The 27507-nt window shown below is 44.1% G+C and overlaps 1 protein-coding gene across 1 annotated transcript in view; it reads right to left on the bottom strand.

Annotated features, from left to right (window-relative positions):
• OSER1 (oxidative stress responsive serine rich 1) overlaps nt 1–14771 on the bottom strand; it is a 33592-nt gene extending 18821 nt beyond the window's left edge. Inside the window, exons 1-3 of the mRNA XM_069243568.1 lie at nt 14640–14771; nt 4856–4972; nt 4193–4297 (exon numbers count right to left, since the gene is read on the bottom strand). Of these exons, the coding sequence (XP_069099669.1) occupies nt 4193–4297; nt 4856–4932 (182 nt within the window). The 5' untranslated portion in view covers nt 4933–4972; nt 14640–14771. The remainder of the gene's footprint in view (nt 1–4192; nt 4298–4855; nt 4973–14639) is intronic.
• Between the last annotated feature and the right edge of the window lie 12736 nt (nt 14772–27507).

Genomic DNA, 27507 nt, shown 5'->3' with positions numbered 1-27507 from the left:
AGGGACATGTGCGTTTGGCAGTCCACCAACACTAGATCTTGCAGTTGACCCTGTGCCTGAGACCATTGTTGAGAGGCATCGTTGTAAAGGCCTCATATTGATTCTTGCATGCGGTACTATTGCTATGCAAGATGCCATCATTTCTAGAATTCTCATGATACATTTTACAGTGTATTGTTGATTTGGCTGTATTTGTGGTATGAGATTTTGGAAAGCCTGTATCCTTTGTGTATTTGGATTTGCTAGGGCTTTTTACGTATTTATAATAGCACCTAGGTAAGGTTGTACTTGTGCTGGTTGAAGGTGAGATTTCTGGTAAGCGAGAATGAACCCTATTGTAAGTAGGGTCTCTATTACGTATGGAGTGTGTTGTTGGCATTGTATAAAATTGCTTGATTTTATTAGCCAATCGTCTAGATATGGAAAAACATGAATGTGTTGACTTCTTTAGGTAGGTTGCCACTACTGCTAGACATTGTGTGAACACACTTGGAGCTGTTATGCCGAATGGCAGAACTTTGAACGGATAATGTTTTCCTGCTATGACGAACCAGAGGTGTTTTCTGTGAGCTGGATGGATGGGTATATGGAAATACGCATCTCTGAGGTCTAAAGAAGTCATGTAATCTTGTTTTTGAAGTAGCGGAATCACATTGTGCAGAGTTACCATGTAAAAGTGTTCTGACAAGATGTATACACTCCGAGATCTGAGATCTAGGATGGGCCTGAGTGTGCCATCCTTTTTGGGGCTAAGGAAGTATAGCGAGTATACTCCTGTTCCTTGTTGAGAATGTGGGACCAATTCTATTGCTTGTTTTAGTAGAAGCGATTGTACCTGCTCTTGTAATAGAACGTTGTGTTCTGGGGGCAATCTGTGGTGATGTTTTGCCAATGACAGTGGAATTGCTGTAGTATTTCCCCCACAGGAGATGTGTGGGGTTGAGGGATGGTAAATAAGTCACTGTCTGGATGGTGTAGTAGCTTGCTTAGAGATTTGGAACTTGTCTCGGATTCTAAAATATTGGCCTCTGTAAGACCCTCTAAATCCCCCTCTCTGATTTTGTTGCTGCTGCTGTGCCTGCTTTGCCTGGGAGGTAGAGGCTTCAGAGGATTGTGGTTTGAATCCTCCCCTAAATTGTTGCCTGCGAAAGGAGCCTCTATACGGTATGGAGTATAAATGATCCCATTGCTTTGGCAGTGTCGGAGTCTTTCCTCAGTTTCTCTATGGTCATATCGACCTCAGGACCAAACAAATGTTTCTTGTCAAAAGGCATGTTGAGTCCTGCCTGCTGGATTTCTGGTTTAAAGCCAGAAGAACGTAGCCATGCATGCTTTCTTATAGTAGTGGCAGTATTGATACTCCTGGCTGCTGTATCCGCAGCATAGAGGGCAGACTTTATCTGATTGTTACTAATGGCCGGTCTCTCTTCTACAATCTGCTGTGCCCTCTTTTGATGTTCCTTTGGGAGGTGCTGTAGGAGTTCTTGCATCTCATCCCAGTAGGCTCTATCGTATCTGGCTAAAAGTGCTTGCAAATTTGCAATTCGCCATTGGTTGGCTGCTTGTGTGGCCACGCTCTTGCCAGCAGCATCAAATTTTCTACTCTCCTTATCAGGGGGGAGAAGAATCCCCTGAGGATCGGCTATTAGCTCTCTTTCTAGCTGCACTCACTACCACTGAATCTGGAGGAACTTGATGTGTGATGTAGTCTGGGTCTGTAGGAGCAGGTTTGTATTTCTTGTCAATACGCAGAGTAATTACTCTAGCTTGGACTTGCTCATTAAAAATTTGGTCTGCATGTTTGACTATTCCAGGCAACATCGGAAGGCAGTGATATCTAGGGTGAGTGGAGGGCAAAGTGTTGAACAAGATATCCTCTTCTAGGGGGTTCAATGTGCATAAGCACCCCATGATAAGCAGCTGCCCTGGAAACAACCTGCATGTATGCAGTAGGGTCCTCTGGTGGAAAAGGCTTGGAGGGGTATAGGTCAGGGTCATTATCAGGAATAGGATCTGGGTCATATAGATCCCAAGGATTCACTGTATCCCCATGTGATTACTGTGAATGCGTTGGTGAAGACAACAGTTGTGGACGAGTTGGTGGAGGTGAAAATGAAAGCTGTGGTGAACGAGGAGGAGAAGTAGGGGCATGTACTGGGCTTCTCTTTCTGCTTATAAATTTGTGCTGGTGGTTGAACAGTGTCTAATTCTTCCTGAAAAGCCAGCTTTCTCTTTCTGCCAGTCTCTTTCTGGATGTGGATTCTGAATTGTCTTTCATCCATAACCTCCAGGATAGGCTGAACCTCAGTGAACTCATCAGAAGGTCTGTAAGATTCCTGCATTGATTTTGAACTCTGTTTGAGATGGCTCGAAAGTCTTTGTTCTTCAGTATAAGAAGATTTTTTGGGTTCCAAAGTTTGGATCTTTTTCGGTCCCGAAAATGAAGTTGGTTGTGTCGGCCCTGAAGCAGGACATTGAGGCTTTGACTCCGAGGAGTGAGGAGGCTTAATTGAGTCAGAGGCAGAACTTTACAGATTTACTTGAGTTCGATGTTAACGGAGGAGTGGCCTTTTTTGGTGCTGAACCCGAAGGTCAGTCGACGACAGTCTTTTATCGGGTCGGACCATGGCCTTCTGGCAGTAGTGTACCCAAGGCCTTCAATGGTTTCTTGTATATGGGCAGGGGGACAGACGTACTCATGTGCTGGCCTATCTTCTTCTGAATCTTGCTCGGAATCGGTGCCTTGGATGGATACCGCTGTCTGCGCTTGTTCTTCTTCCATGACGTCGCGACCTTCTGGCTCTCCCATGACGCAAGGTCTTCTTGGATCAAAACGATCGGCAGGCCTCACAATCCTCTTGTCAGTGGTCCGGAGAACGACACAGATTACAAACCAGGTGTTGGACTGTATCGGGAAACTTTGCATGGCACAGAGGGCAGATTCAAAATGGAGTCTGATCCATCAGGCTTCCACACGTAGGCCCGAACACACCAGGGTCGGGCACATGCGTCCAGAAGGGCAAAATCGAGATTCCGACGGTACTATCGGTTTGAGGCTGGATGGAAACGAGATTGAAACAATGCCAACGATTAAATGAGTTTTCTAAGGTTTCCAATTCAAAATCTCGGAGCGAGAGGAAACACTTCAGAACCCGACAGCGGAAAGAAAACAATCTAACAATGGAGTCCATGCACAGTATGATACCAGATGGCGGAATAATGCATATCATGTGTATCTGCAGCTACACATGCCATCGAATATATTTATATATCCATATCCATAACAAAAGGTTGGGGATACGTGTCCTAGAGCAAGGTTTGACTGCTCAACCTCACTGTCCTTGGTGAGTAAAAGTCATCCGACTCAAGACGGTCTTAGTATTGAACGCCATGGGGCACTAGTGGTAAATAAACACAAGTATTCCTCGCCCCCACGTGGAAAGCTATGGCCTGTTATGACTTGCCTTTTCTATAATGTGGAGTCCTCCGGAACTGAATGAATACTTGTGGAGGCTGGGAGAGGGCTATGAGGAGAGCTGGAATGTAAACAGCAGAAAACGATGGGGCGATGTCAGGGTAACGTTTTGACTGGGGGTCGCTGGAGAAGGGCAAGGGTGTAGCTCTCATGGAAGTAAAAAGGTGAAGTTTTTTTTTCTTTTTACATCGGTCTTGAAAGTAGAATCTCAAAAGAGACATTTCACAATTAGTGGTGCAGGACAGCTCTCGTTCAAGCGTCGAAATAATTGGTAGAAAGGTGCAAACAGAAAGGCCTCCAATAATTCCGAGGCAGACGTACAAGGGGTGGACAGAATCAACGCAGGAGCACAGATCACCAGTCTGCCGAGGGTACCGAATCACTCAGAGCACGGTAATCACTCAATCAATGCAGAAGCAAGACGCGCCAGACATCAGGTAACATCCATCCTTCAATGCAAAACAGTTCAACCCAATTCAAGGTATTCCAAAGAAGACAACCTTGTAAATGTGTAGCATGTTTTCTCACGCTTAACTTCCACCTTAGAATAAGAGTTTTCTCTGAAAGTTGTATGTATATTACACAATGTACAATCGTGTGCTATACATTATTTGTACGATGCAAACATGCCACAACTACCAACACATTATCAGCCACCACTCAAACACAGAAGCAAGAATAAATGTCCAATTAGCAGCATAACGGTTTATTTCTTACCCGTGCCAACTTTCTTTGGAAGGACATAAACCTTTGGATTTTGTTTCTTCTACAGTTGTTCTGGTCGATGTTCGACTTGTTCCTTCACAAAGACTCACAGTAGAACTGCAAAAGGATTAAGGAAGTATTAAAGAACAAAACATAAATGACCATTTTCTTACAAAATCTGTTCTCTCCTAGCAGAATAAAAACCTAACAGCTGATATTTGTACGACACCACAAACCCTGCAGTGCTGTGTTAGGGAACTAAGTCCAAAAATGTAAAATTTAAAACGAATGTTTTGTTCTCAAGCTAGGTGGAGTTGGCAAAGGAAAGGTTTAAGATAATGTTTTAAGTAGTCAAGGCATTAGGTAGGTCTAGGGTGAAAATACAAATATAATGTTTATGCAGCTCGCGGAATGGCATCTAGGTTCACATCGTATTCAGCACGAAAAGCTGATCATTTACAAAAATTGTAACAATAAATATCACAGGTCCTTTTCGGCCGTAGCCTTGTATAGATTACCCGCATGCTGTGATAAAGATGTCTGGAAATAGCCGTGTCCTGTCGTTCAATGATGTAGACATAGAATACTTTTACAGTAAATAGGTACCTTAAATATGACTATTAACTCCGAAAAATGCCTGTGCAGTACGTTGCTTATTTTGCATAGCATGCTTACCCATCAGCATCCACCCGGAGCTTTTTAAATGCAGTCTGCAGATTCTCCTCTTCCCCATCTTTAGCGTCAGGCTCCATGCTCAACTTTTTAACCACAATCCCCAGCTGATAAAGAAATCTGAAATAACACCAGTGAAAGAAGGGTAAACAGACTGGTTTTGCTCGAATCAATTATTTTGTAGATCACATCGCTAACTTAAATAAAGCAAAACACTAATTGTTTTCAAGACTCTACAGTAACAGTTTATGAATTCGTTTCAATATTGTACTAAAAAAATAAAAATAAAAAATAAAAAAAATCTTGAAAATCTCCATTGGCTTGGCTAATCCATATATCAAGCACCAGCATTTCGCCACTCTTGCACCTGGGCAATAATGGCACAAGAAAACACCATCATAATATTCATTCTTAGGGTCGAGCCTACGAGCACATACCTCTCGCCTGTGAGACACTATTCTTTAAAAAACGAGCTTAGAGGCCATCCCGTTGCTACCACTTGTGCACTTCAGCACCACTCTTCTTTGCAGCATACCAAAGTGTCTATTCCAGCCTGAACGTCGTTTCATATGCTTTTAGGTTTTCCCCAGACAGCGCATGCACTGTCTCTGCGAGACATTTTATTTACAGACAGTGGGCTTATAGTCCACCTTTAGCTTGCCATTGGTTAGTGCCAGTGATATTCTTGCTTGCTTCTTTTCAGTTAGTCGAGGCATGCAGGAATCATACCCCCTTTACCTGTCTGGCCCGCCCCCGGGAGCACGAACCAACAACTTGTGTCCTTCCACCCTGCCGTAATTGGAGCTACTTTTTCTTTGGTGTTGATGCACTCGTGTGAGTGCTTGTGTTTTCTGGTCGGTTCTCGTTTCTACCTCTCCAACACCACCGGGCACCCCCCGCCCCAAGCATCACTCACACTCTGATGTATGAACATACCGCCAGCAAAATACCCCCTCCCCCCCCGCGCAGGTGGGTGAAACTCTCACTACAGTTACGGCATGTCATGGCACGCACAGACTGACATCGCTAAGCTCACTAGCTGTGCACTGATGTGTATCATTACTACACACGTTTACAGCTCTCGTGCCAGTGATGCATATCACGGTGACACGTAAAGAGCATTAGTGAGCATATCCTTGTTGCGCCACTGTATTTATGTGCACATAGGGAGTGCGTGCCTTGCTCACCTTGCCAGCGAACTGACGCTTGAAAAGCCCTACGCACGCGCTGTGCCGGTCGTTGCTTTGTGATGTGTACTTCAAATGTATGTTCTAGTCAACAAACAGGTCTGCAGATTGTTTAGATTAACTTTCAAGCAGTGGAGATGGAAGAAAACGCATGTCTGTCCGACTTTGGAGCAATTTAATCCAGTGAGCTGGACATGATAGGTAAACATACAATAATTAGGTTTCGCCTACCCATCGCATGCGCTTTATATGCAAGGCATATTTGTTTACATACAGTGGGGCTTGCAGCCCTCCCATAGTTTACCTGGAACCCTACTGAAGAACGTTAGTGGTTTGTTTTTTAATTAAAACACACACCCCTTCCTCTTTTTGTCAACTAAGTCATCTCTGCTATTTCCAAAACATGGCAAATATAATATTTAATTCAACAACTGATTTCTTAACTTGTGTGAGATCTGCAAACTAACATCGATGGCCTGTTATGCTCCTGGCCAGTTAGTTCCGTTACATCCCCACTCATTAGCTGCTTCCCCTTCACTTAGCTGGCTTATGTAAACCTCTTTATAGATTGGTCCCTCCCTCCCCATCGGTGATCTCATCCCTGTGCCCATTACATCACTCTGCTCAGCAGCTGTCCCTCGCACACGTGGTGCATCTTCCTGCTCCACATCATTTTCGGGGCCCCCGCATTCTCCTGTAAGTGACTGCTCGTATCCATGTGCCACAGAAAAACAGTCAAACAAGGACGGACTCACTCCTCCTACACGAGTGACTCCTAAGAACGCACGACACAGGAAGCACCTCAACGTTCCTGGAAGGACGTGTCAAGCAATTAGGCAACAAATAAACACATGCACAGGGCACACTTCCCATTACATCGTGCACATGTTTGAAAGAGATTGCATTTACAATATGCATGACAACAACCAGGCGCTTTATAACAAGATGTGATAGAGTTAAAACAAATCCAAACTTCAAATTAAGGCGGATCACTTGAGAGAAAGACTACCTGTATGGACTGTTCTAAAAAATAAAATAAAAAAGCCCCCCCCTATTCTGCTCATATCTGTGTCTATTTTGACCTAACGTCACGTAGTCTTCTGCTGCCTTAGCAGAGCCCACTCCCTCAGACTATAAATTACAGGTTCCTTTTACCAGTAAAAAGGTTTCTAACCTAGCACATACTTATCAATTTAACATATACTGCCTTTCTACGTTATCAAAGGGTATTAATGGTTTTACTCAAGTCTACTATACTATTTAGTGAAAGGTGGTTTACTGCAGTTTACGTTAACTGCATTGATAACTTCACTAAATATGCCTACTATGCGCTTTGAGAAAAACACTTAAATGATATGCCTTCCGTTTCACACCCTCAGGCGGACCTCCTACAAACGTTTGTTTGCGATATCAGATCGCACATAAGCAGCCATTCAGGTTTTTCATGTCCTTTCCACTCAAGCTAGTCGGCCCTACTGCATAATTCGTTTGAAGTAAATTGAGGAGAGGTAAAGAGGAAAGCTTGTGGCAACGTAGCACCAACACGCTCCTTTAATTGCAGGAGAATGAGAAGAACAATTCCAATTGGTTCCATACCAGACACCAATCCACGACTACGATATAACCACAAAACAATATCTGGAAAGGAATTTCGCCCAGGATATAATTACTAAGCTTACACTGTGAAAGATCTTCAGGATAGTGGTGCCCAGCACAGGTCTAAGAGGGCCACACTTTCAGGATAACCACTACGAAAACGAGTCTCAGTACGATTAGCTGTGTGTTTATGTATCCTGCATGGGTTTCTTCAAAACCTGGCATGGCTCCAACCTCCTGAAACCACAGAAGCCAACTCCTTAGTACAAAAGCTGTGGAAACTCAAATGCACGGCACCATGGATTGCTCGACTGTTGACATGCCTTCAGGTGTTATAAGGAAAAAACTGTTTTAAGTGAGTTTACGAAAGCAGTCTGATATCACACCTACTGACAATACAGAAGCATGTGGACGATGCAGCCCTGCTCCACCTTAAATTCATCAGCCACTGCCAGTGATGTAAAAGGTGCTACGAAGGGGGGTAAAACCTGAGTGAATGGGATTCAAAGGCATACTCTTCTCCAAGAGCTGACATACCGCCAATAACTCCTCAACTAACAACTACTTTACCTACCAACCTTAGGAGATTTTCAACTTTAGAGTAATTCATGCTTCATGGCCAGTCTACATTATGCAACGTCAGCTGGGGAGCAAACATATGTATTTTTCTGAACTTACTGAAGCAACTACAAAACTACAACGTTGACTTTCTTCAACCGCCACCACCCCCCCACCCCAAACTTCCCTTTTTATACCATATAAAAGTCACCCCTATAAGACCCAGAGGGCAGGGTGCAATGTATTTAAAAGGCAGGACATATTTGCTTAAGTTTTACATGCCCTGGTAGTGAATAACTTCCAAATTCGTTTTTCACTACTTCAAGGCCTATCTCTCCCATAGGATAACATTTGAATTATCTTATTCTGAATCTGGAAGAGATAAATTTGGTGCCTCTGGCCTCACAATTTAAAAATCACAACTTATGATGAAGTCAGACTTTAAATTAGAGTTCTGAAATAGCCACTCTTAGAAAGTTGGTATTTTCTTACTTTAGCCATTCGGTGCAAGATAGAGATAAGAGATAGAGACACACACACGGAGCTTAGGTGTGGTTGATCAGCCATCTGGGCAGGATGGCAGGGAGAAGCTGACACACCTGAAAGGGCAATGTCCTGCCACACGTAAAGAGCTGCATATCCCCATGTACGTCTGCAGCCAAGGTAGGAAGGGAGGGCCTCTGTGCACAAAGACCCTTTTTTTGAAGTTTCCCTCACTTCAAACGGACAACTGGGTATAAGAAATGGATCGCTGACACCTCCAACTCGGTACACTTATGGACAAGTGGATACTCTGCCAGGTAGAAGGACTGCTGTAGTGCTACAAGAATTGCCTCTCTGCCGAGCTGTTAGTCTTCCGGACTTCTGCTTTACTGAGCTGACCTCCTGCCTGGGAATGAGAAGGACTGGACCTAAATCGCTTCATCCCAGAAAAAAAAGCGACTTGCCGCTGGTTTTTGAAGTCTCAGGGACACAAAAGACTTAACACTCATGCTGCAGCTCCTGGACCCATCTTCAACTAGCTCCTGATCCCAAAGAGGCACCCCCTCAAGTAATGTGCCATTAAAAGTTGTTTTATGGCCCCTGAAATCCAGCTTTTGGGCTCTTCGTGACTGTGAAGAGGCCTGCTCCCACAGGAACTGCACCTACTTTACGAGGTATCTGCACTGACGCCTGGGAGGGCCCATCCTGTCCGTCTGTCTAACTCCGCAAGTCTGTGGACTGCTGCCAGCACCGCTCTCCTTGCTCTGGCGAACATCTTCCCTGCAAGCGGGACTCTTGGCTCAATTCTGAAACTGTAAAACTTCAGCAGGACTTACCTGAGACTGTAACCAGCCTGTGCTCCATCGCGGTCAGCCTTAACGTTTTGGATTTAACCAGATCTAGTGCAACCATAAAACCCAAGTGGCGCTTTATGCTTTTAAGCACTATACTACAACTTATTTTTATTTTTTTAATTTACATCTCTACTTATGCTTACTGGATTTTTTTCATTTTGGTAAATGAAAAGTGAGGTCTAATTTTCTACCCAGGTGTGGTGTCTTTTTACTATTTGAAGTGTTGCACAAATACACTACACAATACCCATAAGTTAAGCCTGACTGCTCTGTATCAAGTTACCAGATGGTAAAGCACAAGTTAATTTATAGTGGGAATCTGACTTACCCTGACTAGGATTGTGGTTCCTGTTTGGACATGTGTAGTGAAATGTGTGTTTTGACTACTGACTTCATGTTACACCACTTTGCACTTGGATTAGCTGTCCAGTTACAGGCTACATTATGTATTCAGTTTAGCTTTAGATTCAGTCTGCCTATTGACTTTATCGTAGCATTAGACACTGCCATGTTAAAGGCTGCTCGTGATTTTCCACATTGTAAATTGTGCATTCTGTCTTATTTTCGTTCTTTTTCTCACCAAGGGCTTTGCTTGATAGGGATGTACTCAGTCTGCAGGGAATGGCCTTGTTTTGATTTGACACCTTAGGATTGGGGCCAAACCCCAACATGTTATTTTCAAAGCATACCTAAACTAGCCAGCATGTTTGAATTGCGAAATGATGGGTGTGTCCAGAAAGCTCCTTTTGTTTTTTAAAAGACCTAGTGCGACAGCGAGAGGGTGAGTGGCCAAAATCAGGATTCTAGACGTTCCCGTGAGGGTAAAGATCTCTCTCTCTCTTTCGTGGTCAAACGGGGCCATCATCTTGCTGGCATGAGAAAGATGAAGAACTTTGCAGGCCCTACGGTGATGCATTTTTACATCATTATTTGCTTTGCATTATAATATAAATACATATTTTGGCTGTGTATATTGCAGTGGAGAATCATTTTGGTATGTTTTCCTTTCATTGCTGTGACTATTCTTAAATGTGTACTTTCAACATGCTAATTTCCCTTTAGGAACCTCGTGGTGAAATAATAAATGTCTTCTTTGAACTAAGAAGTGCATTCCAGAGATTTTTGTCAGCTCGGTCATTAGTGAAAAGCTAAACTTGGTGCATACCTCTGGCCACTAGAAGGCGAATTTCTAGCACTAGTATAACACGGAAAACATTCTGCAAAATCACTTCAGGACACTAAGTGATATTAAATCAGTCAATACCCAAGAGTGAGCCATTGGTCTCCTTTCATTCATAAGAAATACTTACCTATATCATGGCCTACCTGCAGTCTTCAGGAGTTGACTGCATTCCATGGAGGTCTAGACTAAAAGCCTGGTTTCTTCCTTATATGTGACTGCTTATGTTACTCATGTTCCTAGCTGCCCTAGGGCTAAGAAGCGCCTGCTCATTCACTAACATGACACCATTAATGTTTGTCCTTCCCTCAGTTCACAAGCCACTGTGTGGGCTTTGCTGTGGTCTTTTAGATGATGGGGTTGCATTTATGTGCCAGAGACTTCCTCTACACTAAAGTCAGCCTCTGTCTTAGTAAACACAATATCACACACAAAAAGTGATACAAGGAATGCTTATATTGTCTAACCACTGCAACTGCTGTAGGCATCACTATAACCCATAGTTCTTTTGCCCACCATGCACCCTCAGGTTGGACACAGCCATATGCAAATCAGTCTTCAACCTGCTTCTATATTAACAGTCTAGCCCGAAATGCCAGGTCAGGTGCTCCTTGAAGTAGAATCCAAGCAACTTCCGACTGGTTTGGCAATGATTGGGGATCATCTGTCAGATATCACCAGGGTCACTGGAATTATACGTTAGGGGAGGACCAAATTATGTGACAGGGTTAATTAAATTATGTAGCAAGAAAAGGCAAATTATGCAGCGGAGTGTAGCACATTTTGTGATAGTATTACTGCATTACTTGGTCATTTTTAAACTTGTTAAGGCCGCCCGGCATTGGTTGCACCTCATTAGTAAAAGTTTAGCACCCAAACATACCAATAAGAAACAGAAAGGTGACCAGTCAACCTTTGCTAAGGGTCTCAGCGTCACTCCATTTTACTAACTTTTGAACTGTTTGAGCTAGGAATAAATTGTCAAAATCTGCAGATTATGTAGCAAATGCAGCAAATCTATAATTCCATGAAAAATCACTGCAGTATTGCATAATTTCAGTTGCCCTGGGTACAGCTTGGTTTCAGTGGCATACTGAGCACAGGACCCACGTCCGGGCATACCCCTACTCCTCAGGGTGTTACATCAAACAGACAAAAGGTGGTGGAGTAATGCTTGTCTAGCTATTCACAACTGGCCAGTTAGCATTCCAACCCATCACTCTTTTACACATCATACCACCTCAGTTGGGTTGGAATGCTATTCCGGGCGGCTGCCAGCAGTTAGACAAAACGTAAGCATTCCTCCCTTCACCTATTCTATGTCCGATGTACTAAAGACAAGGACTATCATTCATCTCCATTATGAAACATTAATGCCATAACATACTGGCTTATGATTGTTCCTTCATTATATACCTTAAGTTTGATTTAATGTAATTATCAACAAGACCTTTACATTATTAAAGTCTGGTGACAGTACACTGGCTATTATAACGAAAGTGGTAACTTATTTCAAACAATCTCCCATGTTATAACTAAAGAGGCAAATCTTAGGTTTTGTCTGCACAGCGCACGCTCGCAAAGGCTTGTTAATAAAAACTTTAAAAAAAAATCTTAACAGGAGCGTAGAACCCTGCCGCCTACTTACCTGAACTTACCATTGGCCTATTCCAACTTTGCTCTAATATACCGGCTTCTGATTGGACAGCAGGTCATCTGTGTTGACTTCGTGCTCTGCCGCCCATGCCATTGTATGGAGTCTGGGCGAAGTACATTTTCTGGTTAGTGCCACTGGCTACTGACCAATGTCCTTACACTAGCTACTTTCTGTTTGGCAGGTACTTTTTTGGGGTGAAAGGGAACTTCCTAAGTACATTTGCTGAAGGTGTAAACATCACGACTTCCATCTGACGAGATATGACAGCTTCAGCCACTGCACGCTGCCCTGGATCATATTTAGGTGTTTACTAGCCAGAGGCATTCTAACTGGGGTGCACATGTTCAGAATACCTTGCCTCTTTTGGCTTAGGGAAGGAAAAGGTTAACCTTAGTTTTTCATTGTGTTTGGATCAGACAATCTTTCCCTCTTGATTGCAGTTTTTAACATGAGGGGCATGGAGGCATGTCTTGTGTGCGACTGAACAGGCCTCGGGTACAACATGTGGGATTGAATTGTGCCTTCTAAGCGTGTGCATAGCCGAGCGGGATGTGCTCTAATTGTACTACTGGTATGTCCCTGCCTATACCTTCTGTGAAATGCCACTAACACCCCAGTCACCTCTCCCTGCACACTCACATTCTGCTAACCCTACCATCAGCCCACATTCACACATCACCTACAATACTCTCACCCTGCACTCAAACACCAACAATGACTTCTTGCCTCACACTAACACAGAATGCACTTGCACACCTCACCCTACATACAATGCCCACTCACCCTACAGTAAGACACGTTTACACTATACTCAGACAAACCTCACCATGCACAGACAGGGCTTGCATTGCATTCACAAAGAAAGGCTTCTACTCTTTTACAGACAGCTGTGTTTTTTTTCTATTCACTTTCATGGTGAAGTAAAGTTTGTGTTAAAAAAATTATAGACAATTCATCCCAAGCTTATTGTACCCCCAGATATCAGCACTATATAATACAGCATTCTATGCTTTGGCTCGATGTACTCCAATAGCCGGAGACACCATACGGCTAATAGTTTTCGTATAAAACTTAATTATAAAATTCAATATATGTTCAACAGTTAAGGTAGATCTGGTAAGCTGTGGCAGCCATTTAAAGTCTTCGGTTAGTTTAACCCCTAAATAATCAAAACTATTAACCCTCTCCAGGGGTTCGCAGCCCACTCGAAATGTAACATGCATTGAAATACTCTTACCAAAAATCATACATTTTGTTTCTCCAGCATTCAGAACTAAACCTCTCGAAGAGCAGAAACTTGTAAATGTGTCAACGAGGAGTTGCAGACCCATCGACGTTTTAGATATTAATAACGAGGCATCCACAAATAAGAGGAAAGGTATCTTTTCCTTATTAATTGTACGAGTGTCACTCTAACATTAGAAGACCGCTTCCACCACATCACTGCAAGCTCTGCGACTCTTTTAGACCGCAGCACTGGCTAAATAACATGGCTGTGGACAGACTGTTTCACTACAAAGTGGTCTACCAAGGCTTACCCCGAAAGTCAACTGATAAAGCAGAAAATTGTGGTCGAAAGAAACCAGACCACCCACGACCAATTTCGAATTACTTCACTGGCTGCCGCTGTAAATTAAAATCATAGAGAGCATCCCGCACCATTTACGCGCAGTTCAAAACACGATCCCAGAGAACACGTTAAAACTTGTCACACACAACTTTGTAGCAAGGACTTAGCAAGCCCACCGACTACCACCAATCAATGTTCAAAACACTCAGGAGAGTACAACAGTGGGAGCGCAGAGTCGTAAGCCCCAGAAGGCCTCAGCCTAGTTGTGATAGGACAACCAAAGTGTCTCCTTCTCCAAAAATTACTCTACACAAAATTGCTACAAACTGTACTGGCTTCTTCTAAACGGCACGTACAACTTCACTACTTAAACGTCTATGCTTTTTTGTTGTAGACTGATGAGTGATCTTAGGGCCTTTTTATGTTTTTTTACCAGGTGACTATATACGCAGTCGCATACACAGTATTGCTACCAATAATCAGTTACCCATACTCGTTATGTAACCACCGAACAGCTGCCCAAACTGCAACCTAAAGCACCAAATCAAATGAACAGAATAAATGTAAGGATACAGAGGGGAGTCGCATCCTTCTGCTCCCAATGCCAAGGATGTGGACATGGGGGCGTAGAGCTCCCTCAGATATCTCCAAAATCCATGCCTCAATCCAGTTGGACCGTGGTGGATGAGGCGCAGTACTTACCATGGAGCCGGACAACGTAGATATATGGCTGTCAACAGGTCTAGATGATTAGCGGAGTTCCCCCTGCTTGTCCAACCCCCGGATCAGCCGCTCGTTTGTGCTCAAACACGGTGACTCTGCAACAACACCGCCACTCTGAGTGACGTCAGAGAACCATAGAGACGGGAGAAACGAAGAGCGGCACACTTCCACTCCTACTCTTCAAGTATAAGTACGATAGAGTTGTGTGTCCTTTTTCTCGAAGGAAACAGTACGCCTGTTAAAAACTTGCAAACGGAACGTCCATCGTATTAAGTGTTCATTTAGCTAAATAAAAGAGCCACGGTGTAGAGCAATAACAAGAAGACATATAACAATTTATTTCAGGATGTATTTTAATGTTAACATATATCCTTTTTTAAATATTTGTCATTGACACTTTTTCAGTCATAATACATTCAAAAGGACGAACTGAAATTATACCCAAGAAATTAAACACTTTTTTTGGACAGTTAGACAAATAAGAGACTTAGATATAAATAATTAACCGGAATATGGTTGTTCTCCTTCGGCATTTTCTCTTCCAATATGGCAGCAGCACTAAAGCACGGATGCCAGCAAGTTTCAGGAAACGTACGACGTTTGTTTCTTTTTTTCTCTCTTTCAGATCGTCCAGCTCGTTGAAGAGAAAGCTTGGAGGTAAAAGTCCTCTTTCCGTTTCGAATCATGCTGTTGTCATGGCCAGAAATAGCTCTAGTGCGTAGTGGTGGCACCTTCTAGAAATCATCTGATGTAATGACGCCGCATGCTGTCTCATCGTGTACTGCAACTTTGTTCCATAGCATAAAAAAAACACACCTCGCAACTTTGTGTTTTGATGTTTATTTTGCAATATCACACAGCGATCAATGCACGATCCGCAAAGATGTTATCAGCTCACTAAATATTAAGTACGTAGAAAGGAGAAAATGCTGTAGTTCAGGGTTGTTTACAAACGAGTTATTATTGCCCCTACTCGGCGTGGAGGCGGGTGATTTTCCAGAAAAAAATATAGAGTGTTTAACAGAAGGATTAACATGACTTAAAATAACAGAATTCAAAGGAAAAAAACTGTAGTGCAGTAGCACATCACACATGACCCTGGGAAACTTGTCAGCTATGCGCAACTGTCTGGAAAGGTCTATAAGATTATCCCACGTCCTTGTCCCAGCCATTACTTGTGAGATGGATCCCACCTCATGAAGGCAAAAACCAGGCAATAGAAGAAAATATGGGATAGGCTCGTGATGAGGCAGACACAGCAGTTGGACTTCATTGGTAGATATCCATATACATCACCGCCTTCTCCTTGGGTGCACACTCTTCCTTATCCGTCTGTTGACCTTAATCTCTACGTCCCTTGTCCTTGACCCCGTCCTTACGTCACGAGGTTGCTAGCGTGCCTTGTTGTTAGTAAGTAAACTTACAAGGGGTCGCGCATAGGTCGATGTATCTTTTAGATCGCATAGGGTATCCAAATCAAGTATTGTGAGTAAGAAAATATTCCACACTAATTAATTTATAAATCAACACATAATGCAGAAGAACAATCTAAAATTAAGCAATATGAGTCATCTGTTCTTTGTCAGAGTCACCCTTAGTCACCCTCGTCAGCCTACCTAATTCAAATTAGCATCAGCATGTGGGTCTTCATGCCAAAAACAATTGAGTCAAAATCATTAATTTGGAAAAATCTAACTATAAGAGAAAAACATTTCAAAACAGCGCAGTTGGTACCTAGAAAAGAAAAAGCATTCATTAGTCAGTCAGGTTATAGCTACCTATCCAAGATAGATCAGCAACGAGTCAGTCTTCGTCTCCAGGTCGTCAGTCACCAGCAAGACTCAGGTTCACAGAAAGCAAGCTCAAGTTTCAGCACTTCGGATAGCATCTCCTGACGTCATCAACTTTCACCTCTCCGTTCTGATTCTTCCCTTCATGTCATGACTTTTTATTAGGGTCTCTCAGTCCGTCCCACAAATTGCCCATTGGTCAACCTTATCAGGGGTTATGACTCTAACCTATAGTTTTTGATTACCGCTTGTCTACGTTATTTTGAGAGTCAAGTTCCATTAACATGATTGGTCCTCTTGTCGATGAGTACATCATCCGGTTCTTCAGGTAACAAAATTGTTGCCCCCAGCTCTTAGTCTGTAGCTCCATTGTTCAAGTCCTGGGAAAGTACATTTAGCCTACTCTACACAAAAATTTATCAATTTGTTCTGATCGTCTCCTGTCCGTTGGTGAGTTTGCAGATTTTTCTAGTAGTGTTTCATGGTGAACTCTGTACAGTTCAAGGTCTCTTTTCTCCAGTTCCAGTCTGTGGCAGCTCATCGCATCTCCATGTTTAAGCAGGCAAGGCCCAGCGCTGACTATGCCTTTGGTATAGCTAATTTAAGAATATGAAGCACCATAACATAAATTTATATCTCTCATTATATCACATTAATACAATTATTAAACTTTCACATTTATTTAGTACTGTTAACACAGATGGTGACCACTCCCCGTGGGCACATTTAGCACATTTCACGTTACTTCCATTTATTGTTAATCAAATGTCAGATTTTCTCATTAGTAAATATACTAAATCATTAGCATATTCTCATATTAGCATATCAGCTGCAACAGTCCCTCCTCTGATGACTAAATATGTCATCACACCTTTCTCGTCCATCATTACAAATTACTTTCGGTTACATTTTGATTTCTTCTGTATCTATCTTCCCTATAGATTCTTCTTCTGGGCTGTTCTTCCCTCCTCTGTTTATTCTTAGCTCTTTTTAATTGAATTTTGTGCCATAATTTGCATGCCCCCCATATTCCTAATATAATAGAGATCGCAATTAATATTCCTTGAGCGATTTTCCACAATATCCCACCCCAAATTTGACTGAACCAATTTCCTAGTGTCGCAAATCCTTTTCCTACTTTCTCCCAAACTCCTGGTTCCTTCAACTCTTTTAAATCCTTATTCGCATTAGTTAAGTTAGTAAGCAATTCCTTTACTTCTTTCTCATTTGCAGGGATATAAGAGCCACAATGTTTCTCATTAATAATTTTGCAGACTCCTCCGTCTTTCGCCAAAATTATGTCTCAAGAAAGCCTGTTTTGAAGCGTCATGGCTCTATCTGCAGCTAATTCAGTGTTTAGTAATAATATAGCTCCTGTAAAGTTAGTTAACATGTCATCTACTATAGTTGACAACTTTTGTATCTTGTTTGCGTTTAATATAACTCCAACTGAAGGTATTACTGCTCCAAAAATATCCCCTACTATTGCGGAGGCTGTTTCTCTTCTTTGTCTCATTCGGTGTAACTCAGTCATTTTCTGTATCTTTTTCAAATCATCTATTTGATAGATCTTAGGGAATACTATTCCCAAATAACATGTTCCATACCATCCCTTAGGGAGTCGGTAATAAGCATTAAGTCCACAAATATAATAAATCCCAGGAATCACAGGGTCAGCACCATTCAACATGAACATCCATTTACTCTGGAACAAAAACACATGCCTACATTCACTCGTTCCCACAAATAAAATGTCAGTGCGTGATTTTGTCCTATATACAGTTCTTCCCTATGTGTATTGCGTCTAAATCTAACTTCCCTTGTGTTTTAATAGCAGTGTAAGCATAATCATTTTTATATGTCCTTTTCTCTAATCCTTTTTCTAATTTCTCTTTTAATGCTTTTCTCCTATTGTCAGTATGCCCTATGAAGCTCTTTTCCAGAGGAGTTAATAAGCAAGTCAGATTATTACGATGCGCATAAGCCGTGCCAAATGTTAATGTAGGCTCAAAGAATCTCCTAACTAATACTATATCATGATCCTTAGCTATCGTACTCAAATATCTAATTATAGGAACGAAAGAAAATACTAAATCATAATTAGAATAAAAGTATTGAATGTATTCCTGATTATAGAAATGTGTTAGTAACAGACTACAAGTTATACCATAGGTCAAAGGTAAACTATGATAAGTAACCCCTTCTTCTACAGTTGAAGGTATTTGCGTACACACAAGACAATCCCTTGCATCCATCGTTTCCACATACTCACTCAATAGACGATAAAAGACGTTAGAAGACAACTCTTCCCTGCCGTTAGTATAATCATGTAAATATTGCTCATCTAATTTAAACCTTTCTATAGCTGTTAGTGTAGTAGTTTCATGCACAGACGTATCTCTCATTTCTTTTATCTCATGAATTGACAAACCCACAATCATTATCACAAATAATATTCCACACACAATCGCCATACCTACACTCAAATATCTACAATACCTAATATGTCTTGGGTTATTATCTAAATCTAAATTAGCCATGATCTGTAAAGAATCAGAAAGCAGAGTTTTCAACTCTTAATTAATATGCAACACAAAAATCAAAAATTAAAAAAAATATACTTCTTTCTTCACACTTTTAACTTCACACGACAAGACTCCTTCTTCCTTTGTCAAAATCGGTTAGCAGCTGGTCAACTCCAGAGTTTAAGTGTCATATCAGGCTATCAATGTCTTTTCCGGTAAGTAATTTCAATCTTCTTTCTTTATTCAACAACACAGTCTACCTTTTCTTTCTTTCAGGTTGCGTCAAAATACTGTTTCGGAACTTCTCTGTCAAAACAAAAGGACATAAACTCATTTTGCCAATCACTGGTTGTGGTGTATGCCCACTCTTGTCCTGCGTATTTTCGACTTGCCACTCTCTTTCTTTTCAGCCTCCTTTCCCCTTTCAATTTTCTATCACTCAGTTCATCTTTCCTTGTGGTGTCTTGTTCTTCCTCTATTGTTTCATTTATCACCAAGTCCTTCTTCTTGCCTATCTGAGAGTCAGGCCAATTATCCCCTTTTCTTACACCTTCTGTCAGCAATCTCTTCAAGATAGGACTTTTCTCCTTCACCTTGTCTGGTGTGCCTTCTCTTGATGGACCTGCAACGGGTTCAGGAGGAGTCAGGTCGCCTTTGCTTTGACCTGCCTCAAATCTTTCCCCCTGAGGCTCTGGCACTGAGTCTTTTTGTCTTTCGGTCCCCCTAGTTTGCGTTAGTACTTCTCCCATGCATGGATCTCTTAGAGATTTTTCTGTATTGTTTGTACGTTGTGCCTCTTGATTCTCCACACCCTCGTCTCTTACTGGGGTGATTGATCCTTCTTCCATCAGTTCTGTGTCTCCCTCCGGCTCAACTTGTTCTGGTTCTGGTTCAGGCAGAATTACTCTCTTCGCTGCTGCTGGTGTTCTCAGCAACACTTCTTCATGATCCTGGGGACTCACCACCTTTTTCGTATTGGTTTGCATGTATCGAATTAGGCAACCCTGCACACTTTATAGCTGTAGTAGTTGTCAACACCACCTGATATGGACCTCTCCAGCGTGACTCTAGGCAGGTTTTTCGCACATGCTTTTTGATCATGACCCAGTCTCCGGCTCTCAAGTTGTGACTTGGGTCATGGATAGGTGGCAGGGTAACGGCTTGTACCTGCTGAGAAAAAGATTGAACCACATCAGCTAGACCCTTTCAGTAGTCCAACACCATATCATCTGTTATATTGACAAGAGCATTGGCTGGTATTGCTGGCAGTCTGATTGCTCTCCCCATAAGACTCTCGTGTGGGGATAATCCTGTCTTCCTGTAAGGTACATTTCTCATTGACATCAATACTAAAGGCAGTGCATCTGGCCATTTCATATTTGTGGCAGCGCACATTTTGGCAATTCTTGAGTTCAGGGTACCATTCATTTGTTCTACCAATCCTGATGCTTCTGGTCGATAGCTGCAATGTAGCTTCTGTTCAATGTTTAGTGCTGCACATAAGAGTTTGATCACTTTGTTATTGAAGTACGTTCCCCTATCTGATTCTAAAGAGATCGGAAATCCGAACCTTGGTATCAGTTCTCTGAGGAGCAATTTTGCAACTCTAAGACTATCATTTTTGCGTTTGGGGTATGCTTCGATCCAATGACTGAACACACACACAATCACCAACACGCACTTCAATCCACCACATGCAGGCATATCAATGAAATCCAATTGCATTCTGCTGAATGGTCCTCCTGCTCTTCCAATGTGGCTCAAATTCACCACTGTCCCCTTTCCCACGTTCAATTGCGGACATATTACACATCTATGACACATTGCTTCGGCTGCCTGCCTGAATTTCGGATTGAACCAATCGACTTTGAATAATCTAATCATGGCATCCCTTCCAATGTGTGCCTGACCATGGTAGTACCGAGCCATCTGAGACAACAGACAATTCGGTAACACCATCTGGCCCTCCTCAGATACCCAAATCTCATCTGGTCTTTGTACACATTTCAGCTTGATCCACATCTTTTTCTCTTCCCTGCCTGCATTTTCTTGCAATGTTTTCAATTTTGCTAGAGTGTCAATTACTTTTGAAGCAAAATTTGCACAACTGGTCTCTTCTTGCATTAATTCCCACTTATCCTTGAACGATATACAGTTTAGGGCACAAAATCTTGCTACCTGATCCGCATACCCATTTCCCAAAGAAATGTAGTCTGGTGTTTTCTGGTGTGCACTGCATTTTACCACAGCAATTTCTTCAGGTAACTGTATTGCATACAATAACTCTTTTATTCTGTCACCATTTCGTACTGGGGTTCCACTGGAGGTCATGAACCCTCTTTGTGACCACAATTGAACAAAATCATGAATCAATTCCAAATCCATATTGGCTATCTGTGTATATTGTCACTCGCAGCCTGGTAGGAACATAACATGCTCTAGTGAGAGCCACTAACTCTGGCACTTGTGCTGAATATACACCAGGAAGCCAAGATGCCTCCAGTGTTCCTGTAATTGTACACACAGCATATCCAGCTCTAAATGTGCCTGTCCCATCTCTAAGGCATGAACCATCAACAAAAACAATTTGATCATGACAAAACAGTGTGAAAGGCTTTGTGTAATCAGGCATTCCCAATGCTGGAGCTCTGCACAAACTCTCTCAATTCAGTGAAAGCCCTCATCTGATCTTCATCTAGAATAATGGGATCTGTAACTCCTTTATGAGTCAATTGTTGCAACGGCTTGGCAATATCAGCAAAATTTGGAATCCATTGTCTACAGTATCCTACCATTCCCAAGAACATGCGCACATCCTTCTGGGAAGTCAGTGGATTTCTCTGCAGTATCATTGTAATCCTCTCTCGGGAAACTCTCCTCAACCCTTTCTCAATCTGATGACCCAAATATTTGACAGACTTCTGACAGTATTGCAATTTTGCAGGTGAGACTTTGTGGCCGAAGTCCCCCAAATGATTAAGTAAGACATACGAATCATGTTTGCACTCTTCCCCCGTTCTGGACGCAATCAATAAGTCATCAATGTACTGTACAAGAGTCGATTGGCAAGGTAATTCCAATGACTCCAAATTATTTTTCAAGATCTGGTTAAACAAGGACGGTGATTCCATATACCCTTGTGGAAGCCTACACCAGCTGTAGACTTTATCTAGGAATTTGAAACTGAAAAGAAACTGACTATACTCATGAAGAGGTACTGAAAAGAAAGCTTGTGACAGATCGACTACTGTGAACCACTCTACCTCACATGGAATCTGAAACAGTATCACTGCTGGATTGGGCACAATCGGACAACACTTAACCACCATGTCATTCACTTTCCGCAAATCCTGCACAATTCACACTTTTCCACAAGGCTTTTTCAGTCCCATTATCGGTGAATTACATGGACTGCTCAATACTTCCTTCAAAACACCCTGCTTCAGGAAATCCCCAATTATTTGTGCCACCTTCATCAACACATCCTGTGGCATGTTATACTGTGGAAGTTTTGGTAACTCAACATTTGGCTTCAAGGTGATTTTTTTTGGCTCCACACCTTTGAGCAAACCTACTTCTTTCCCTGTCAAATCCCGAACCTTCTCTTTTACTGTTCCCTGTAAATCTGCATGTAACTCCTTCAAAGTGAACAATGGAAAAATCTCGATCAAAGGATATTCTTCAAATGCGTCATTAAGAACCATAGCTGATGCCTGCTCTTCCTCATCGTCACTATTTGTCTGAACTTCTACTCCCGCATCTGTAAAGTTTATGGAGCATTTAGTCTTGCACAATAAATCTCTACCTAACAAAGATACGGGACTTGAGTCGCACACCACAAATTTAGGAAGTCCTGTATAATTTCCAATTTCAATTTGTACTGGCTCTGTGATAGGATTCGTTAATTGCCTATTCTCCACTTCCACAACCTGCACTGTTCTTCCAGAAAGAGTTAAGTCTGGTACTTCTACACTCCTTACTGTAGAGCGTGTAGCTCCAGTGTCGACTAAGAATGACACTTTATGTCCCATTACCTTTCCTTTCACAAATGGCCCTCTCTGATCTACCTTTAGAGATGCAGGAAGTATGCAGGCTCCTTCATCCAAACTGTCACTCATCCATTCATCGTTTATTTCATCCTCACTGTGGAATTGGAATTGGTGTACTGTATTGTTACTGTTATCTGATCTCTGACCATTGACCTGTTGAATAAACATAACGTGTTCCTACTCCATCGGGGCTTGGGGTATATGCATTTGCTGTCTAGGCACCATAGGAATCTACTGCTGTAGTGGTGCTAAGGAAGTAAATTGTGCTCGAGGTACCTGCATCTGTTGTACAGGCAAAAAGTTTTGACCTCAGGTTTGAACATTCTTAACTTGGCCCCTCATTCTAGGGACTCTCACTGTCTGGACTGTACTGACATCACCTTGCTGAATTATTCCTTCCTGTACCATCAATGGGCATTCCCGCTTCCAGTGTCCCACGTTTCCGCACAGGTGACATGGCAACATCCTTTTCATGCCCTGCCTGCCATTCTGAACAACCACCGTATTCAGATCCGGACCACGCATCACAACCATACCAAGTCCTCTAACCCTCACTTGTGGCTGAAACACGATAGCTCTCTGTTGTGGCGGCATTGGCGGCACTAAAGCTCCTTGCACTCCTGATTGTGCTGCCTTAATCTGCATCACCATTGCCTTTTCCTTCAATTTCTTTTGCTTTAATTCAATCTCATCACTACAATATTTAGCATACTGCAACACCTCATCAATCGGCTTTGCCTGCCAACAAATCAAATGATTCTTAATCATCTGTCCTACTTCAGGTCTCAATCCTTCAACAAATCTGAATACGAAAAGCAACATGTCTTTTGGTTCGACTGCTTCTTTACCACTGTATTCCTTAAATGCCTTTAACCTCTTCTGTGCCTTGGACGAGATGATCTCGTCCAAGGCTACAGTTCCCCTGTGCCTTGGACGAGATCATCTCGTCCATGGCACAGGGGAACTTGGGGGCGCGCTAGCGCGGCCCCCGTGCACCCCCCTTCCCCCCCCAAGTCGGGGATGGAAGGAGAAGACCTTCCCCTTCCACCCCCGACCCCCCCCCCCACCCCCCCCTGTGACGTCAGCGCGCGCGCGCGCGCTGATGTATCACAGGGGCCTCCCTCGTTGCGCTGGAAGCTCTGTTTCCAGCGCGATTGAAAAAGAAATGCAAAAGCATTTCTTTTTCAATCACTTGGGAGGCCCGGAGGGGCTTCAAAGGGAAGGAAATACTTTTCCTTCCCTTTGAAGTCCCTCCGAGGGTTTCAAAAGCCGGATTGCTTGCAATCCGGCTTTTGAAACCCCACTAGACACCAGGGATTTTTTTTTTTTTCTTAGAAATTGACAAAAGGGAGCGACCCCTTGGGCAAGGGTCGCTCCCAGGGGGGGCATTTTTTTGAAAAGGCCTTTTCTGCCCCCCCTGGGGGAAGATCGGCCTTATTAGGCCGATCTGCCCCCAGGGGGGGCAGAAACCTCTAGGCACCAGGGACCATTTTTTTTTTTTTTCATTTTTTTTTTATTGAGGTGGGGAGCGACCCCTTAGGCAAGGGTCGTTCCCCTTGGGGGAAAATTATATTTTGGCCATTTCTGCCCCCCTTGGGGGCAGATTGGCCTATTTTGATGAGGCCAATCTGCCCCCAAGGGGGGTAGAAACCACTAGACACCAGGGATTTTTTTTTATTTTTATTGTTATTGACAAAAGGGAGCGACCCCTTGGGCAAGGGTCGCTCCCAGGGGGGCATATTTTCGGGAAGGCCTTTTCTGCCCCCCCTGGGGGCAGATCGGCCTACTATTAGGCCGATCTGCCCCCAGGGGGGGCAGAAACCTCTAGGCACCAGGGACCATTTTTTTTTTTTTTTTTAATTTTTTATTTTTTTGGTGGGGAGTGACCCCTTAGGCAAGGGTCGCTCCCCTTGGGGGAAAATTATATTTTGCCCATTTCTGCCCCCCTTAGGGGCAGATTGGCCTATTTTGATGAGGCCAATCTGCCCCCGTGGGGGGTAGAAACCACTAGACACCAGGGAGTTTTTTCTTTGCGTGAATTTCACGCAAAGGGAGCGACCACTTAGGCAAGGGTCGCTCCCTGGGGGGGAGGGGAATTTATTTTAGGCCATTTCTGCCCCCCTGGGGGCAGATTGGCCAATTTTAGGTCAATCTGCCCCCAAGGGGGCAGAAACCACTAGGCACCGGGGATTTGTTTTTTGGCGCCAATGTCACGCAGGGGGAGCGACCCCGTAGGCAAGGGTCGCTCCCGGGGGGGGCAAATTTATTTTAGGACATTTCTGCCCCCCCGGGGGACAGATCGGCCTATTATTAGGCCGAACTGCCCCCGGGGGGGGGGGCAGAACACTCTAGGCGCCAGGGCAATTTTTTTTTTGTGGTTTTTTTTTTTGTTGTTTCTTTTTTTAGAGATGGGGAGCGACCCATCAGGCAAGGGTCGCTCCCCTGGGGGGCAAATTGTATTTAGACCATTTCTGCCCCCCTGGGGGCAGATTGGCCAATTTTAGGTCAATCTGCCCCCAAGGGGGCAGAAATCACTAGGCACCGGGGATTTGTTTTTTGGCGCCAATGTCACGCAGGGGGAGCGACCCCGTAGGCAAGGGTCGCTCCCGGGGGGGGGTGGGGGTTGGGGGGGCAAATTTATTTTAGGCCATTTCTGCCCCCCCGGGGGACAGATCGGCCTATTATTAGGCCGAACTGCCCCCGGGGGGGGGGGCAGAACACTCTAGGCGCCAGGGCAATTTTTTTTTTGTGTTTTTTTTTTTGTTGTTTCTTTTTTTAGAGATGGGGAGCGACCCATCAGGCAAGGGTCGCTCCCCTGGGGGGGCAAATTGTATTTAGACCATTTCTGCCCCCCTGGGGGCAGATTGGCCAATTTTAGGTCAATCTGCCCCCAAGGGGGCAGAAACCACTAGGCACCGGGGATTTGTTTTTTGGCACCAATGTCACGCAGGAGGAGCGACCCCGTAGGCAAGGGTCGCTCCCGGGGGGGGGGTGGGGGTTGGGGGGGCAAATTTATTTTAGGCCATTTCTGCCCCCCCCGGGGGACAGATCGGCCTATTATTAGGCCGAACTGCCCCCCGGGGGGGGGGGCAGAACACTCTAGGCGCCAGGGCAATTTTTTTTTTGTGTGTTTTTTTTTTGTTGTTTCTTTTTTTAGAGATGGGGAGCGACCCATCAGGCAAGGGTCGCTCCCCTGGGGGGGGCAAATTGTATTTAGACCATTTCTGCCCCCCTGGGGGCAGATTGGCCAATTTTAGGTCAATCTGCCCCCAAGGGGGCAGAAACCACTAGGCACCGGGGATTTGTTTTTTGGCGCCAATGTCACGCAGGGGGAGCGACCCCGTAGGCAAGGGTCGCTCCCGGGGGGGGATGGGGTTGGGGGGGCAAATTTATTTTAGGCCATTTCTGCCCCCCCGGGGGACAGATCGGCCTATTAGGCCGAACTGCCCCCGGGGGGGGGGGCAGAACACTCTAGGCACCAGGGCAATTTTTTTTTTGTGTTTTTTTTTTTTTGTTGTTTCTTTTTTTAGAGATGGGGAGCGACCCATCAGGCAAGGGTCGCTCCCCTGGGGGGGCAAATTGTATTTAGACCATTTCTGCCCCCCTGGGGGCAGATTGGCCAATTTTAGGTCAATCTGCCCCCAAGGGGGCAGAAACCACTAGGCACCGGGGATTTGTTTTTTGGCGCCAATGTCACGCAGGGGGAGCGACCCCGTAGGCAAGGGTCGCTCCGGGGGGGGAGGTGGGGGTTGGGGGGGGCAAATTTATTTTAGGCCATTTCTGCCCCCCCGGGGGACAGATCGGCCTATTATTAGGCCGAACTGCCCCCGGGGGGGGGGGGCAGAACACTCTAGGCACCAGGGCAATTTTTTTTTTGTGTTTTTTTTTGTTGTTGTTTCTTTTTTTAGAGATGGGGAGCGACCCATCAGGCAAGGGTCGCTCCCCTGGGGGGGCAAATTGTATTTAGACCATTTCTGCCCCCCTGGGGGCAGATTGGCCAATTTTAGGTCAATCTGCCCCCAAGGGGGCAGAAACCACTAGGCACCGGGGATTTGTTTTTTGGCGCCAATGTCACGCAGGGGGAGCGACCCCGTAGGCAAGGGTCGCTCCCGGGGGGGGGTGGGGGTTGGGGGGGCAAATTTATTTTAGGCCATTTCTGCCCCCCCGGGGGACAGATCGGCCTATTATTAGGCCGAACTGCCCCCGGGGGGGGGGGCAGAACACTCTAGGCACCAGGGCAATTTTTTTTTTGTGTTTTTGTTTTTTTGTTGTTTCTTTTTTTAGAGATGGGGAGCGACCCATCAGGCAAGGGTCGCTCCCCTGGGGGGGCAAATTGTATTTAGACCATTTCTGCCCCCCTGGGGGCAGATTTGTCAATTTTAGGTCAATCTGCCCCCAAGGGGACAGAAACCACTAGGCACCGGGGATTTGTTTTTTGACGCCAATGTCACGCAGGGGGAGCGACCCCGTAGGCAAGGGTCGC

This window comes from Pleurodeles waltl, chromosome 7 (assembly GCF_031143425.1).
Source record: "Pleurodeles waltl isolate 20211129_DDA chromosome 7, aPleWal1.hap1.20221129, whole genome shotgun sequence".
In the NCBI taxonomy this organism is placed as follows: Eukaryota; Metazoa; Chordata; class Amphibia; order Caudata; family Salamandridae; genus Pleurodeles; species Pleurodeles waltl.
The sequence above is the reverse complement of the archived record's forward strand: the minus strand, read 5'-3'. Positions and strand labels throughout refer to the sequence as shown.